This window comes from Sander lucioperca, chromosome 16, assembly GCF_008315115.2.
Source record: "Sander lucioperca isolate FBNREF2018 chromosome 16, SLUC_FBN_1.2, whole genome shotgun sequence".
NCBI lineage: Eukaryota > Metazoa > Chordata > Actinopteri > Perciformes > Percidae > Sander > Sander lucioperca.
The window spans coordinates 8203280-8218265 of record NC_050188.1 but is presented as its reverse complement, the minus strand read 5'-3'; the positions used below and the strand labels follow the sequence as shown (position 1 = coordinate 8218265).

At 40.0% G+C, this 14986-nt stretch overlaps 1 protein-coding gene across 3 annotated transcripts in view; it reads right to left on the bottom strand.

Annotated features, from left to right (window-relative positions):
• gabbr1b (gamma-aminobutyric acid (GABA) B receptor, 1b) overlaps window positions 1-14986 on the bottom strand; it is a 275139-nt gene that overhangs the window by 21331 nt on the left and 238822 nt on the right. Inside the window, exons 18-21 of one of the 3 annotated variants that reach the window (XM_035992923.1) lie at window positions 12277-12393; window positions 11281-11391; window positions 9330-9426; window positions 4405-4532 (exon numbers count right to left, since the gene is read on the bottom strand). In XM_035992923.1, coding sequence (XP_035848816.1) covers window positions 4405-4532; window positions 9330-9426; window positions 11281-11391; window positions 12277-12393 — 453 coding nt within the window. The remainder of the gene's footprint in view (window positions 1-4404; window positions 4533-9329; window positions 9427-11280; window positions 11392-12276; window positions 12394-14986) is intronic. The other 2 variants (XM_031278814.2, XM_031278815.2) reach the window with 2 other exon arrangements.

Below are 14986 nucleotides of genomic sequence, written 5' to 3'. Positions count from 1 at the left end.
CCTGATCCTTCTTTGTCAACATTCAAGTATGGTAACATTTGAGAAATCATATTTTTGTTGATTAAAGCCAAAATAGACACTTTTAATCAATTACAAATTCTATCAAATTACCAATGTCTTCTTGTATGACTACAATATTGTGTATGTTCCTATAGTTGCTTCAGAAAAACAAATGTAGCTTTAGAAAGACCTTTATTTCACATTGAAATGGGCATTAACTACAAAAACTACATAAACCACAAACAACACTGGCAATATTTTTAAGATTATGTTAGGGTTAGGGGTTAAATTGATGAATTAAATAATGTAGTTCACCTTTTACAATCCAGTGTACATTCCACACACAAAACACTGCTGTGGGTCAAGGTAAGACATGTCTGCATATGAAAAAAAAGGGTAGTTGAATCACTAGTGTCACATTGTTAATTACAGTAGAAATGGTTGACATTACAAACCACAATATAAAAATATAGCTTAACATATACAGCTTAAAACACTTGTGCAGCACTCTGTTCAGTCAAGTCCAAATACCTGGGTAAAGAAATAGAAGCTGCCTTTACAATTAAAGTGAGCATAGTGTGACAGTCTGTTGGTTGTCTGTAATGCACAGTGGAAAAAGAAAAAAAACCCTGCGAGCCTTGTCGATCTTCCCCGGATTGTTAACAGCCCTCCACCTGCATCTCTGGGTGATGCCAGAGAAAATGGACTTACTTCTGAGGCATTAGGTGGGTGCACATGCCATCGTGGCTCTCCACACTCCTATTTGTGAAAAAAAGAGTCATCAATTTCCATTTGAGCCCCTCATAGTTAAATATATATGCACACTAGCATGTAACTGTACTTCATTAATTATCGGGGGAGAATACAGATGAATCAACAACAGTCTATTGTTCTTTAGTGTAACTTTAATTTAGTTAAATGAGCTTATTTCTGCTAACGTTAGCTCTTAAAAGCATGTAAAGGCTAATTGTGCCAACCATAGACTGATGGAGCAAACAGTAGCAAGACATTATCAGTGCATTATGGTTGTTACAGTTAACCAAACGTTCTAAGAAACTTTGTTATACATCTGCTAATACTTAGTGTTAGATAATGATTATTGATTATGAGCATTAACAATCCCCGTTTTGCATTTCGCTGACACTACGTTTAAATTAGGACAACGTAAACTTCGATTTGCAGAAAATTAACGTTAGCATGTTTTACCAGTGGCTAGCTAACGTTACAGACAATTTACATGGTAACTTCAGATACATTTACTTTACAATGTGACTCATCTTATATGTAATATAACTATTGGACAAAGATATATTTAAAACCTAGCGAAGCTATATCTTACCTCGAATTATGTATGCTAGCTTTCAGCAGCAGTTGCGTCCAGATTGCCAGTGAACGTGTGTAAGGTAACGTAGAGTGTCAGCAGCGTTGCCAACTCCAAAAAAAAAAAACAGTCAGACACCGCCCAATAGTCTATGGCTCCTCCCTCACTCCGCCCTCTCGTCTAAAAACGTCACATCCGCAACCAGGATGGCTGCGCCCATAAACGCAAACTCGACGACGGATAACTGATCTCCACAAACCAATGGGTGACGTCACACATGCTCTGTCCATTAATATATACAGTCTATGGTTGGGAGTTTCGTTGAAGTTGGATGTAGTCCAGTTTTTGTCTAATGAGCGGACACTTGCAAGCAGGATTGATGGAACAGGTGGCCGGCTAGCGTTAGCTTTCCACCTAGCTAGGTTATACTCCAGCCCCCGTTCGCGTTTCACCGCTGAGGATGTCCCCCCGTGATCGCCCGTTCCGGCCGCTTCCCGCTACGTCCGGTGCTGCTGCTTGCTCCGGCCACCGCTGCTGCCCGTTACAGCCACCGCTGCTGCCCGTTACGGCCACCGCTGCTGCCCGCTCCGGCCACCGCTAATGCCCGCTGGTCAAACTAACCTGTACGGCGGGGCACAGCAACCTCTTATTTCCGAACATTCATCTCTCCTCTCCCCCGCCCCCCGAGGGCCGGTGGTCTAGCATCACGTTAACTGTACTACTATGCTTAGCTCCGTAGGTGGTAGCTCAAGCTTGACGTGCTTCGGTGATATTTTAATTCGGCTTTACACAATGTGCATATGGCTTTCGACTTGTCTACGAGCCGTCTGGGAGTTTTAGAAAATAAAAAGCGCCATTCAGGATTTCATTGCTGCTGTCTTTCTCCATCATGCCTGCAGCCTGCAGCAGCAGGATGTGTTAGGAGGAAGTGGCAGCTTGATGATAAGTAATGGTGCTGCAAATGGTCAAAATAGTAGCCTGTTAGGCACGACGCAAAGCAAAAAATAAATGTCAAATAAATTAATAAATGCCGGCATGTGATTAATGCGATTAAAAAAAATGAATCGCATTGCGTCGGCCCTTTATCGCATCGCGATTAACACGTTAACGCTGAAAGCCCTAATTTAGAGTTTTCAAGTATTAGTTGTTGCTCACCATTCAGACTACAAGAGTGCAGGGCACAGTAACATGATACACGGATATTAAGTAAAATAATATTTATAACATAAAGAAAAGCAGAACATATTTACCTTTGAGAAGCTGGCACTAGGTTATATTTGGCATTAAACATTGTTTTCCTGAAAATAGACTCAGACGATTATCAAATAGACTCAGACGATTATCAAAATGTGTGTGTATACGGAACATACAGAGGTCTAATGTGGAATATGTATCTGTGAGGAATTTTGACATGCGACTTTATTCCTGATGATAAGGACACATCACAGCCCTGTCAGTTCAGCTCTCTGTGTTTTCTGGACATGCTGCGGAGCCTCGTGCATGTGGTGCTGTCATCATTTAGTGCACACATCCCGGCCTGCAGAGCCTACCAGCCGGCTCCAGCCTCCTTTAAGCCCACAAATTAGGCTGGAGGTGAGCCTCGCCACCAAGGACGGCAGAGCTTCATCAGCGGAGTGTGAAAAGGAAAGGAGGATTGGAAGTGAAAGAGCAAATCTGCACACTAACACAGAGCCTGCAGAGAGGCACGCTACTGACAAACACATTAGTCTGGCTGCCAGCAGCTACAGCTGCAAACACACACACACACACACACACACACACACACACACACACACACACACACGCAAACACACACACACACACACACACACACACACACTAATCAGCCTTTTCATATGCTGAGCATATATATCTAGAGAGAGAGAGAGAGAGAGAGAGAGAGAGAGAGTGAGAGAGCGAGGTCACAGGCTGCCCAGGCATAGAACTCAGTCCACAGGAACATTTTGTTTCCAGATTCATTCTGAGATTGAGAGTGGTGCATGAATGTATGTCCTGTGGTAGTAGTGGTGGATGAATGCTGCTCTGTTAATCCTCCTGCAGTAATTCTCAGAGAACAATGAAGGTCATGGTATAAATAAAAGAATATTGTATGGTGCTTAAATGCTCTCCATGATGCGTACACTGCGGGGTTTCTAAGCATCTCCCAAAACAGTGTTCGGAGAAAAGTCGAGCGTTATCTGCAAAATAATTTCAAACTTGCATTCAATCTTTTCTCACTGAAGGTCGCCCTGCCTAAACGAGATCAATTTCAGTGAAGTGCAGTGTTCTTTTAAAGTGCCTATCTATTGAATCTATTGATTTTACACGTAAAACCTCTTGGGGAGTTGTAATTTGACCCATACTAGGGAGTAAAAGTCAAGATATCTCAGCCTCTGCATCATTGATTTTGATCACTCTTTAAATTCTTTCTCTTGTGAGAACTCTTGTGAGAATTTTATTAATAAAACCATACCCTTTTAATATATATAAATAAATAAAAATACTAAATAGCCTCCAGCTTATAAGGGATGTTGTCGCCTGCTAAAACCAAGCAAAGAAATAATCCTAATACTCCATCCCTTGGTTACCAGAATGGTTTTAGGATTGATTTTACGAAGTACAGAAACAAAGATTCCAATTGTGGAAGGCCCAAAACACAGAGGTGTTTCCAAATGTTCTGCATGAACCAGAGCATGTGAGCGGAGTTGAGCAGAGAGAAGTTTCTGCTCTTTGCTCACAAAGCTGTTTCTTCCTACGCTCTTCCACTCAAAGCTGCTCTGCACAACTTCGCTCTGCGCTCAACTCAGATTCACCCCCCCTCCACTCAAATTGCTGACTGCTCGCAAAAAAATAAAAAATAAAAATAAAACTTGTGTCGGTGCCCGCACTACATCCATTCCCCCAGTGTCCGGAGCTCCAGCAGCAAAAAGTCCACCCGATGATATGCAGTAAAGTAACACAAGCCTCAGGCATGCGAGCGGCACTGGAGTGAAATTAGAGCGGGAGATAAGGTGACGTTCCAACTTTTAAAAAATGGCTTTGGCACATGCAGTACACACACATATACAACAAAGTGAACTCACAGCAACATTATAGATGGCCATGCCCACGGCTCGGTGGTCATTGATCTTCTCTGTGGAGATGGACTTGGTTTCATAGGCCAGGAAGATGCCGAGCAGCAGCAGCAAACCTTTATAACCATACACAACACCTGCAGAGAGGAGACAACATGGCTCAATCAATCATGGAACTGTTTGTACAGCTAGCGAAATTACGAATCCCACTATGGCCACGCCAAGACCCGCCCTTCAATAGCATTTATTGGCCAGGTGTCCATGCTTACGCAAGGTAACGTAACCCCATTTCTACAGATCCTATCTCCTGACCAATCGGCTATCCTAACCTTAACCACTCGAGGTCAAATGCCTAACCCCAACCAATCGAGTTGCTTCGGAGGGTGGGTCTTGGCGTGGCCATAGTGGGATTTGTAATTTCGCGTACAGCTACTCATTTCACACAGTACTATGCAAGAATCGGTATTTTTAGCCATTCGGTGCCCCTACAGTTTAGGAGTAGCACAACACGGCTGTGGCTCAGTGGTAGAGCGGTCGCCTACCAATTGGAAGGTTGACAGTTCGATCCCTGGCCCTGCAGTCCCATGTCGAAGTGTCCTTGGGCAAGACACTGAACCCCGAGTTGCCCCAGATGCTGCGCCATTGGAGTGTAAATGTGTGTGAGTGTTTATCTGATGAGCAGGTGGCACCTTGTACGGCAGCCTCGGACACAGTGTGTGAATGTGTGTGAATGGTGAATGGTTCCTGTACTATGTAAAAGCGCTTTGATTAGTCGTTAAGACTAGAAAAGCGTTATATAAAAACAGTCCATTTACACTGTCCCACCTCATGGACAGTAGGGGTGTAACGATACATCCATCTGGATCCAGAAGAGCTTAGTAATTAAATTGTCAAATCATATTTTAAGTTAATAAAATAAATTATTATTTATTATCGATCGCAGGCCCCTGAATTGAATCAAATCAAACTCGTATCATGGCAGATTGTGATATCAGTAAATTTTAAGTATTGTTGTCCTAAGAATTGATATAATATTGTAATAATGTGTGATTTACACCCCTTATTATGCTCATTTTCAGGTTCATAATTGTATTTAGAGGTTGTACCAGAATAGGTTTGTGTTGTTAAATTTTCAAAAAACATATTTTTGTTGTACTGCACATTGCTGCAGCTCCTCTTTTCACCCTGTGTGTTGAGCTCTCTGTTTTAGCTACAGAGTGAGGCATCTCACTTCTGTTCCATCTTTGTTGGGAGTCGCACATGCGCAGTACCTAGGTAAGGACTACTAGCCAGTCAGAAGCAGAGTAGGAGGGTGTGCCACGCTAGCAGCTAGGCGAGCATTATAACGTGTGTTACAAAGTGACGCACGTTTGTCACGGAAGTAAAGGCTGGACTACAATAGAGCTGTTTTGTAGCAGTTTGTGAACAGTGTTTGCTGTTGGAGATGGTTTGCTCTTGTCCAGCTTCTTGCCCAGTCACTCTCCCTTTCTCTTCTTTGCTTCCTCTGTCAACGTCCTCTCTGCCATGAAGTCCATACACTTCTCATTGAAACCATACTCACGCTGGTCCCGCAAAATATACAGCTACAGTAGTTTGGAAAAATAGCGATATGTAGCACTTAATTCATATAGTCAAACAATAAAGTCATAGTTATATTATCTTTACTGTTACTACAAATGCCAACTGCTATCATTGTTATGAATCATATTTCTGTACATCTGTATCAGTGTCTCTGTGTCCCAACCGGCAGCGGCAGATGGCGGCCCACCAAGGGTCTGGATTTGTTCGAGGTTTCTGCGTGTAAAAAGGACGTTTTTCCTCGCCACTGACCCAAATGCTGACTCTTGGGGGGAAGTGAAATTGTTGGGTCTCTGTAAATTATAGAGTGTGGTCTAACTAGGGTCACCAGACGTCCCGATTTGACCAGGACAGTCCCGATTTTGAATTGCGTGTCCCGAGTCCCGACAAAAGCCTGTCGGGACGCTAAAATGTCCCGGTTTACACCAACCACTATGACATTGTCCCGGTTGTCAGCGATTACATAGCCGACGTGGTCTTATTATAGCCCGATCATTAACTAAACCCATGTAGAAAGACTAATAAAGCGTCCAACGTATGATTTTAACAATGCATGTGTGTGTCAGTCAATCGTAGCAGTCTGCATAATCTGTGCAGCCAGCGTTACAATGTAGGCTATATTTGTAAACATTGTTGCAATGCCTCTTCTTATCTGTCTTGTTTTAACCAGTCCCTCCAGGTCCACTGGAAAGTCAGCGGATGAGTGCTGGGTGGAAATGGGGACATTATAAACGTGAAAAAGCTTAATGTGGTTTAATGTACCTAAACAACGATCAATGATCACCAAATTTCTCTCTCATATTGCTCTGGTTATGAGAAGCAATATGAGAGAGAAATTTGGTGATCATTGATCGTTGTTTAGGTACATTAAACCACGTTAAGCTTTTTCCTTAATGAAGCAGAAACGCTTAATGTCAGATAACGTCCATAATAATAGGACTTTGGGTTAGATTTTTTTGACAGTTTTCAGTGGTTATGAGGAGCAATATCAGAGAGAAATTTGGTGATCACTGATCGTTGTATAGGTACATTAAACCACGTTAAGCTTTTTCATGTTAGGACTTAAATAAAGCCCATGAGAACCGTGGAGAGTCAACCCACAGCCGCTCCGCTGCCCTGCTGAAAATGTGAAGCAGAAACGCTTAATGTCAGACATCGTCCATAATAATTGGACTTTGGGTTCTTTTTTTTGACAGTTTTCAGTGGTTATGAGGAGCAATATGAGAGAGACATTTGGTAATCATTGATCATTGTTTAGGTACATTAAACCACCTTAAGCTTTTTCCTCGCCATAGGCGCCAGCAATGAAGAAGAAAATGTTAATGTGTGATAACTTCTATAATCGTTGGATTTCAGTTTAGTTTTTTTGACAGTCTCAAGTGTTCATGAGATGATATGGCCATGAGAAATTTGGTGATCACTGATCGTTGTTTAGGTACATTAAACCACGTTAAGCTTTTTCGAGTTAAGCGTTTTAGAATGTCCCGTGGAAATGTATTTCAAAAGCAGGGAGATTCCGTTCAAAAATGTAGGTCTCCTTTGTCAGTTCGCCATGTGTCTACCGGGCACAAATGCTCCTGTTGAGCGGATCTTTTCACTCATGAACAACACATGGACTGACGAGAGGAACCGTATGACCATTCCCACCTTAAAAGCGCTACTCGTCACACGGGCCAATTTTGCTGACACCTGTGCGCAATTTCACAGTAAGCTTTCAGCCAACAAACTGATTCTTGAGCAAATTCACTCCTCTAACAAATATACGGAATGACTGTTTCCAGTAGGGAAGCTATCTGCTCTATCAAATGAGATTACATTTGTGTGTGTGTGTGTGTGTGTGTGTGTGTGTTGTTGGTTAGAATAACACTGGTAACACTTTACGCGTGAATTAATTAATTGATGTAGGCTATGTATTATTATGCATTATGTAATTACATATGTGTTTACTGCATTCCTTAATATCCCATGAATCATCAGGAATTGACTGTTCATAGTCTGTCATTCTTGACCTCATCATGAACAACACAACTAAAGCATTAGGTACATGGGCACATCATTATGAATTATGATTTATTAAGCATGATCATGATTATTTATTTTTCTGCAAAAAAAACGTGGTCATCACTGCGCAAATTCTGATTTGAACACAACTTGAGCATCATGATGTACTCACCTTACCTAATTCTTTAGTTGATGTGTTGTTCATGCATGAGGTCATGAATGAGAGGCTATGAACTCATGTCAATTCCTGATGATTCATAAGATATAAAGGAATGAAGTAATGCACAAATCATGAATTAATTCATGCTTGAATTCATAATTCATGTACCTGTACCGTAAAGTGTTACCATAACTTCAGTTCAAGCCTGTGGCAGCAGTTCCAAATAATTCATTTAGTGCCATGCAATGAAAAATACCTTTTCACAAAGTTTTTCACAAGTTCAGTGGGTGCATTTTCCAAAAGAATGCTTTCTTTTGATATTATTTCGTAGAAAGGCTACATACCAAGACAATTCATGAATATTAACTGAGATACCCCATTATGTTGTGAGCAGTAGGCCTATGTGTGCTGTTGTGTCTAATCTGTCTGTGTCCATGTCTGACCTGGGCTGGCATATGTTCATGTTAAAAAGCGCGTGCGTGCACGAGCACTACGGTCATGCGCAAAGTGTCCCGGTTTTAGTTCCGGGAACTCTGGTCACCCTAGTCTAGACCTACTCTATCTGTAAAGTGTCCTGAGATAACTCATGACTCACATAACTCACTCGTGATTTGACACTATAAATAAAATTGAATTGAATTTAATGAATTTACAGTTTATCAGCTACTTCTCCGGGCAGCAGCGCAGCAGATGGACCTTCAGTTAGCGACTGTAGCAACTCCATTTCAGCCAGCGCAAACCCTAGTGCCGGGGGTCTAATCCCGGATGGCCCAGTCTCCCCGCATGATTAGCAAACTTTCTGTTGCTGCCGTTATACAGCTTAAACTGAGCCACTTTCATCTAAAAACAAAACAAAACATAAATGCGGTCCAAACTGAGAATACCACGCTAGCTTTTTCTAGCTAGCTGGCGGTGTGTGGCTTAGTGCCGTTAATTGTTACACACTTCTCCTGGGAGATCGTACCGCTCCCTAAAGGTCGGCGTGGGAATGAAAGAGGTGCCATTCTCCCTATTACAAGTCTGTGTATGATCAAAATGATTATTAAGCTGTTTTTTTTAAACAACTGTGCATAATGTTGCTTTAAATACCCTGTAGAGTACGTTCTCACAGTAATTAGTGAGAACTTAGTACTAAGTAAGAAGAACATTTAACATTTTCAAAATCATGTTTTATATTAAACTGATTTCTACTCACCCAGCCAGGTGTTCATCTTTTCTGAGCTGCAGTGTTCCAGTAAAGGCTGAATCAGAACATCCAGGTCTCCTTTGGGGGCTTCTCTGGTGAATTTCTGCTTTCATACATACAACATGAAAACACAGCTGTGTCACGATTGTGAGTTTGTGTTTCCTGTTTTATTTTGAAGTCTATGTTTTCCTCCCTAGTCTTGTCTAGTTTTACTTCCTGTCTTGTGTTTTCCTGATGTGTTCCACCTGTTGTGTCACCTGTCCCTTGTTAGTCCTCGTTACCTGGTGTATTTAGTCCCTGTTCTGTCGTTGTCTCTTGTCGGATCATTGTTGTTATGTGCTGTTTCTGTTCTGTTTTCTGTGCTGTATGGTCGTGCCTGCTCATTCCTGTTTTCCTGGCCTGCTTGCCTTTTGGGATCATTTGAGTGTGTGCCAACCTCTGGACACTTTTTTCACGTTTTCGTTCAATAAATTCATTCTAATCTGCATTTGGTTCCAACCTTGTCAATCCCTTGACAGAAACGTGACAAGCTGAAGAACAGCAGCACACTACAACTTCAACAGTAAACACATAAGATCAAATCTATTTCAATTTAGACAGTCTATTTTTATGGAAGCTGCCAATTTTAAAATGAAATCATTTCATCAAAGTGAAATTTCATTTTCTATTTGAGAGCACATGTACGACAATATTAGAATAAAAAAAAAAAAAGAAATCCAGTTTTCATTTTCATTTCAGGACTGAAAATGTTTAATTGCCGTTAAAATGAAAATGTGTCAAAATAATTGAATTGATTAGGCAATCGACAGAAAACTAATTGTCAACAAATTTGATAACTGATTCAGTCATTTATTATGCAAAAATGCAAAATATTTCCTGGATTTCAGATTCTCAAATTTGAAGATTTCATTAGACTAAATCAGTGCTTCTCAAAGTGCAAGTACTTGCAGCTGGGCTATAAAAAAATAATATATTTGTGAACAGTAGGGCTGGGCATGTAGGGCTGGGCATGGTTCAAAAGTTCAGTACCCAGCCCTAGTAAACAGTGGATGTCATATATTTTTTGGGTAAAATTTATTTGTAAAAAGAAAGTTGCAAAGACCTCTCTCTCTCGCTGCTGTGTGTGTGTGTGTGTGTGTGTGTGTGTGTGTGTGTGTGTGTGTGTGTGTGTGTGTGTGTGTGTGAGTGAGAGAGAGAGTCAGAGCATGTGAGCGAGGTGGAGTGGTGAGAATTCCACTACTTTCTCACAAAGCTGTTCCCTCACGCTCAGATTCCGTTCATATTGCTAACTTTTTTAAAGTACCATTGTCCGGTTTCTGACAGATAATAGTGTGGGTGCTCATCACACAGATGCATTCTGGGTCTGGCTCTGGCATGCTCTGAACTTTTGGTGTGGATAAAGCGACGCTCGAGCTCTGCGCTCCATCCAAAATCCCCCCACTTGCTTGCGCTCGGCTCCACTCACATGCTCGTGTGTGTGTGTGTGTGTGTGTGTGTGTGTGTGTGTGTGTGTGTGTCTCACAAAAGTGGCCTGAGAGAATCCTGTCATTCAAGAAACTTTAATTGGAAATAATAAAATAAAATAATTCAAATGTTTAGCTTGCACATTGTCTTGTTAGGGTTAGTAGGGCGAGTTCTTATTTTCATTTTTCTGTTATATGCATTTTAAACATTAAAATCAACATTGATTTTGACATGCACACAAGAATGGAAATTGAGATATCACTTTGATTAGTTATTTTATTGTAATATTGCCAGCTATAAGCTTCTATAACTGTCACCCTTCTACTTGCTTTATTACTTTTCCCCAGTCAACCAGTAATTATTATTTAGACACACCAACAACTTTACAGTAGTAGATATAAGGTTCTCCCTCATGAATGCATTATATTTTAAGATTCATTTAAAATGTTCCTTTGCACAGTTGTGAATAAATAACTAAATAAATGGATGAGCATACCTCCACTGTGATATGTAAAGGATCCACAATCTGCCAGATCATGAGAGACAGGATGTCGATGCCGAGCAAAACACCAACGGTTGCATAGAGTTTCCATGGTTCCAGGTGCTGCTGGGAAACAGAGGGGCGTGATGGTCACTGCGGGGGCATGGCAAGGGATCAGGAAAAGGCACAAATCCTCTCTTTCTGGTTTTGTAAGGGAGGGATTTATGAGGCCACAAATAGACTAGCCTAAGCTGGAGGTGAAAACAATGATCCATCACTGACTGTAGCCAATTCAATCTGCCCTTAAAGCACTGGGCCATGACAGGAAAGAGACAAAGAGGCCATACTGATCACAACGCACAGCTCCCTCACTCAGTCAATAAATAAAGGTGTTCCTTTATGTATTCAGCTTTAAAGAGAGAGATTTTTTTGGGAACAGGTCCAACACTATTAGAACAGCATGAAATTAGGGCTGCACAATTAATAGCAATTGTATCGAAATCGCAATATGTGCAATATCCAAATCGCAAGGGGTTGCAATATTTGTTACTTGCAAAATATGTGTCAAACCATTCTGACAGTGGAACTGACTGCTGAGTATCTCTGGGAAATTGCGTTCATATGGTTCAAATTTGAACTATTTATATCCAATGCAATTTTTTTGTGCCAACGCAACCATGCAGTGTAACCTGCATTACAAAGAGAGGGCGGTTGGGGTGGTGAAGGATTCTAGAGCTTGTGTCCCATCACAATCCAACAAATGGTTGCGTTTTTGTTTAACCATAAGACAGGATTTTCCCCTAACCTTAAATACTTAAAGGGTACTTTTGTTTTTTTTCAACATCGACCCCCATTTGCCCATGCATTGATGTCTAAGGGTTTTTTACACATATTGTTTGTTTACTTTGGTCCAAATCAGTTGATGAGTTTGTAAACTTGAACAATAAAGTCGTAATTGCAACTAACAACTTATGTGAGCGTTTTTCAGGGGAGAACAGTCTCCACATTTACCTTTCTCTTGTCCTTCTTCTCATCCTTCTTGGTGAAGACAGTATGGACCCACCAGATCTTGGTGAACATGCTCCCGTAGGCGAGGCTGAAACCCAGACCAAGCAGCCACAGGCGAAACTAGCAGAGAAGAGAAGAAATTAATTTCATTATTAAACTGATTAAGATATCAAATCAGCTCCTCAGTCATTCTCCATCATTAAGCTCTGTTTGAGTTTAATAGCCTTTCAGAAAGGACCTTGAAATGAAAATAACCTCTATAATACAGCAGTGATACTGTATCTCTGCCTTTACTGTGGCAGACAAGAATCAGACAACTGACAACACGGGAAAACAGAAGAGCTTGAAGACTTAAAACTACAGAATATTTTTGTGGTTTAGATTTTCTCCCTATTTAAAAGGGATTTGTTTAGGCTCTGATCTTCTTTCTAGGGGAATGACACTTTCATGTGTATGGAGCCAGCAATCCACACTTATATAATAGTGACAAAAGGAAATCCACCAATAGAATACCAATAATAACTATTATGTAATAAAATGTTAATTTGGACTTTTGGTTTACCAAAAGAAATGTTAACTGGTAATCCTGATATAAAGGCATTTTATGGTAAAAAGTGTTATTTCTTTCCGTTACAATGTAAAAATCCTGATTTCTCACTTCAAGACCACATTTATGTGAATGTATTGTGCTCAGTGATGGCTGTTTGTCCCGAGTGGGGGAACAATTGACCAACCACAGCTTTGTAGGCAGGAATAAGAATGGGGACGTCATCTTCCAAGCTTGAACCATAGACATCATGTTCCTAGCTAGCTATTTAGCTACATCCATGAAAGTATCAAGAGAAAAATGGCCACAAAATGGTGACATCTGTGGGTTGAGATGGACACAGCTGTACAGGTTGTTGTGAGTAGACTTACAGCGATAACAACTCTTAAATTAGCATTTATTTTTTAAATTGTCATGAAAAATGTTAGGGCTAACACAATATAAATTTGAATGAAGTGAAAAAAGGCAAATAATTCTGATTATCAGGCTTCATTGTTTGACATTAATGTGTATTATCCCCTTAAATATATACAGTATATATATATATATATATATATATATATATATATATATATATATATATATATATATATATATATATAGTATCTCACAAAAGTGAGTACACCCCTCACATTTTAGTAAATATTTCATTATATCTCTTAATGGGACAGCACTGAAGAAATTACACTTTGCTACAATGTAAAGTATTAAGTGTACAGCTTGTATAACAGTGTAAATGTGCTGTCCCCTCAAAATAACTCAACATACAATATATATATATATATTAGGGCTGTCAAAATAACGCGTTAATTTCGATTAATTAATCTGAGAAAAAATAACTCGTTAAAAAAAATAACGCAGATTAATCTATTCCATATTGACGTTTGACCCGGAGCTGTTCTAGCCACCATTCGACTGTAAAATGAAGGAGGAAGACGAGAATGTTCTGCCTGGATCATTAATTGGAACATTTACTTGTAAAAATGTTCTTCCTGCCAACCCTGGCTACCGAAATCTGGTGCCACTGATATGTCTGCGCTTCTCTCTGATGCTATGAAGACGATATAGGCAACACAAACACCGCTGCACGTGACGCTAGTTAACACTATACTCAACAGCAGCTAACGTTAGCTTACCGCTAGCTAGTAGCTGGATTAAACACGGTTAAAATGCTGACAGCTAACGCTAAACGGTGTAAGGTTTGACTGTGTTTTACTGTAGAGGATTCAACACCGGTATGTAACAATCTGCAGCTGCCGTTGGAGAAACAACACAGACGGTGCGTCAATGAAACTGGTAAACTACAGCCTCGTAGTGCATTTTAAGTTATTGTAAATGTCCATTTCCCATCCGGTGGTTGTTTTTGTCATTCAACAGAAATTTACTAGTGAAATAAGTTATTGTTATTGTTATACATTATTATTAAATCATTTAATTTTGACCATATGGCCTTAGCAATAAACAAGCCATTCTTTAATGTCAACGACTGTTGTTTAGTACCCTTTTTTTTTCTTTTCTTTTTTTACTTTCTTAAAAAGTATCGGTTCAGGCACCGTTAATTATGTATGCGATTAATTTCGATTAATCACAGAGTATGTAATTAATTAGATAAAAAATTTTAATCGATTGACAGCCCTAATATATATATATATATATATATATATATATATATATATATATATATATAATATACAGTATCTCACAAAAGTGAGTACACCCCTCACATTTTAGTAAATATTTCATTATATCTTTTAATGGGACAACACTGAAGAAATTACACTTTGCTACAATGTAAAGTATTAAATGTATTAGGTTAGTATATTAGGCTAACTGACATAAAACCATGCCAATCTCTAGGTATGGTGAAGGGTATGTGATGATGTGATGACAAAATACACCTTTAAAACTCACTGATCTGTTTAAAGACGAAGAAAGAAGCTTTAAAGTTCCTTCAGAGCTCCCTTTTCTCATTTAAAGGTGCCCTGCCACACAAAAACGTTTTTACTTGTATTTTTTGAAATATGTTAGGTCCATATGTATTTGTGTTATGTTGTGAATGTGAAAATGAACTGCTACCTCCTCTGTCAGCTCTAACCACTGAAAAGAAATAAGTGGAGAAATCAGGCTAATTACAAAAGCTGGTCAGTCTGACGTGGTATTGCCTGA